This window comes from Austrofundulus limnaeus, unplaced genomic scaffold (genome assembly GCF_001266775.1).
Source record: "Austrofundulus limnaeus strain Quisiro unplaced genomic scaffold, Austrofundulus_limnaeus-1.0 Scaffold2953, whole genome shotgun sequence".
NCBI lineage: Eukaryota > Metazoa > Chordata > Actinopteri > Cyprinodontiformes > Rivulidae > Austrofundulus > Austrofundulus limnaeus.
The window spans coordinates 6,419-7,970 of NW_013955355.1; the positions used below are offsets into that span (position 1 = coordinate 6,419).

General features: G+C 45.2%; 1 protein-coding gene across 2 annotated transcripts in view; it reads left to right on the forward strand.

The window, feature by feature from the left end:
- Positions 1-181: 181 nt before the first annotated feature.
- The window catches only part of LOC106511582 (B-cell CLL/lymphoma 7 protein family member A), a gene marked incomplete at its 3' end in the record, with an annotated part of 9,555 nt that continues 8,184 nt past the window's right edge, over positions 182-1,552 (forward strand). The window contains 1 exon segment of one of the 2 annotated variants that reach the window (XM_014000340.1): positions 182-369. In XM_014000340.1, the coding sequence (XP_013855794.1) occupies positions 278-369 (92 nt within the window). 2 annotated transcript variants of the gene reach the window in all.

Genomic DNA, 1,552 nt, shown 5'->3' on the forward strand with positions numbered 1-1,552 from the left:
GTAATATTTGGGGTCACAAGTTTTTGCCATGGGTATTTTGTGGGTCAGAAGATAAAAAGTTTGGGAACCACTGCGCTACACGGTCTCCAGGCTGCTCTGAGTTGATCCTTTGTTCTGCTGCTCGGCAGGAAGACGCAGTTCTGCTCACAGCGCAGCCGCATTGCCCGCTGCCCCCCCTCCCTCCGCTCCAGCAGGCCGCGCATGCGCACTGGCTCGTCTGTTTGCATTGTGTCTGAACTGCCGGCGAGCTTTAAAAATAATATAACCAACCGCGGCAATGTCGGGCAGGTCGGTCCGAGCTGAGACCCGGAGCAGGGCGAAAGATGACATCAAGAGGGTTATGGCCGCTATCGAGAAAGTACGAAAATGGTAAGGGAACCAGGATGAAATAATCGGCTTCGTTATCTAACAAGAGAAAAGGCTTGCTGGTTGGGGGAGGAGAGGGACGGAATGAGGGATGAAACAGAAAGATAAAGGGCAGTTTTCTGAACCAGGTTTTGAACATGTACCGGTGGTTCGGCTGGAAGCGGACTGCTGCAGCTTTGCCTGGCCGTCGTCGGCTCTCTGTGCGGGGCCACGCAGCCGTGTAGTCGGTGTTTTTCCGTTGATTTCAACGCGAAAGGGTTGAACCCAGAAGCCATTTCGATGCAGTCACATGAAGAGCTGCCCGCCGCTGTGCTGCCGGAGCAGGCAGCGGCTTCAGGAGCGAACCGTCCGATAACCACGGACCCGAACACAACCGGGGCACGGCGCGACGGAGCCGTGGCAGGTTTTAGTCCGTGCGGAGTTTTAAATTAAGCGCTTTGAGTCGTTTGGATCTGCCGGAGAAGAAGAGTCTGTGGGGGTGGGGAGAGGGAAGTAGGCTAGCTGTGGTGCATGGCTGAACACAAGCTTTTAACCAACAAAAAACACACTTTACTCACATTAAACCAGTTACAGACATCACACAGGGCTTTGGAACAGATGCCTTTTCTCATATAGACTTTATAACCCCGTCTGTTATTAATTTTATCCCTTTTTAAATATGGTGGATATATCAAAATGTTCCTAAATCAGAATAGGCTACTCTAAAATTTATGTAACTAAAAAAAAAAAAAAACAGTTTACAAAATTTAAATGTGTTCTAAGAAAATGCAGAACTATAATATTTGTGTAAATGCTGTTTAAGCATTCACATAATTTAAAATTTTTGTAATATAACTACTTCAGCATATTTAATGCCTTTTTACTCGTTAAATATTCAAGCTTATTCAAGATGTCAGATCTAGGACTTGTGTTTATTTTTTACTTTTCTGTTTTTTTTATTAGAAAAAACAGTGTCTAAGTCAGGGGTGCCCAAACATTTTCCCCGAGGGGGCCAAAATGAAAATCTATCCATGGCTGCGGGCCAAATGCGGTTATATAATACATGAAATACAAATACTTTTTAAAGTAAAGTCCTTTATTTTGAACAATTAAGCTGTGCAATGGCCCTCTTTTGTTTTAGTCTGTGCACTTGGTGAAAGTCTGCCATACGCTCAAGTAGCAAAGGCTCATGGGACATATTATAAAT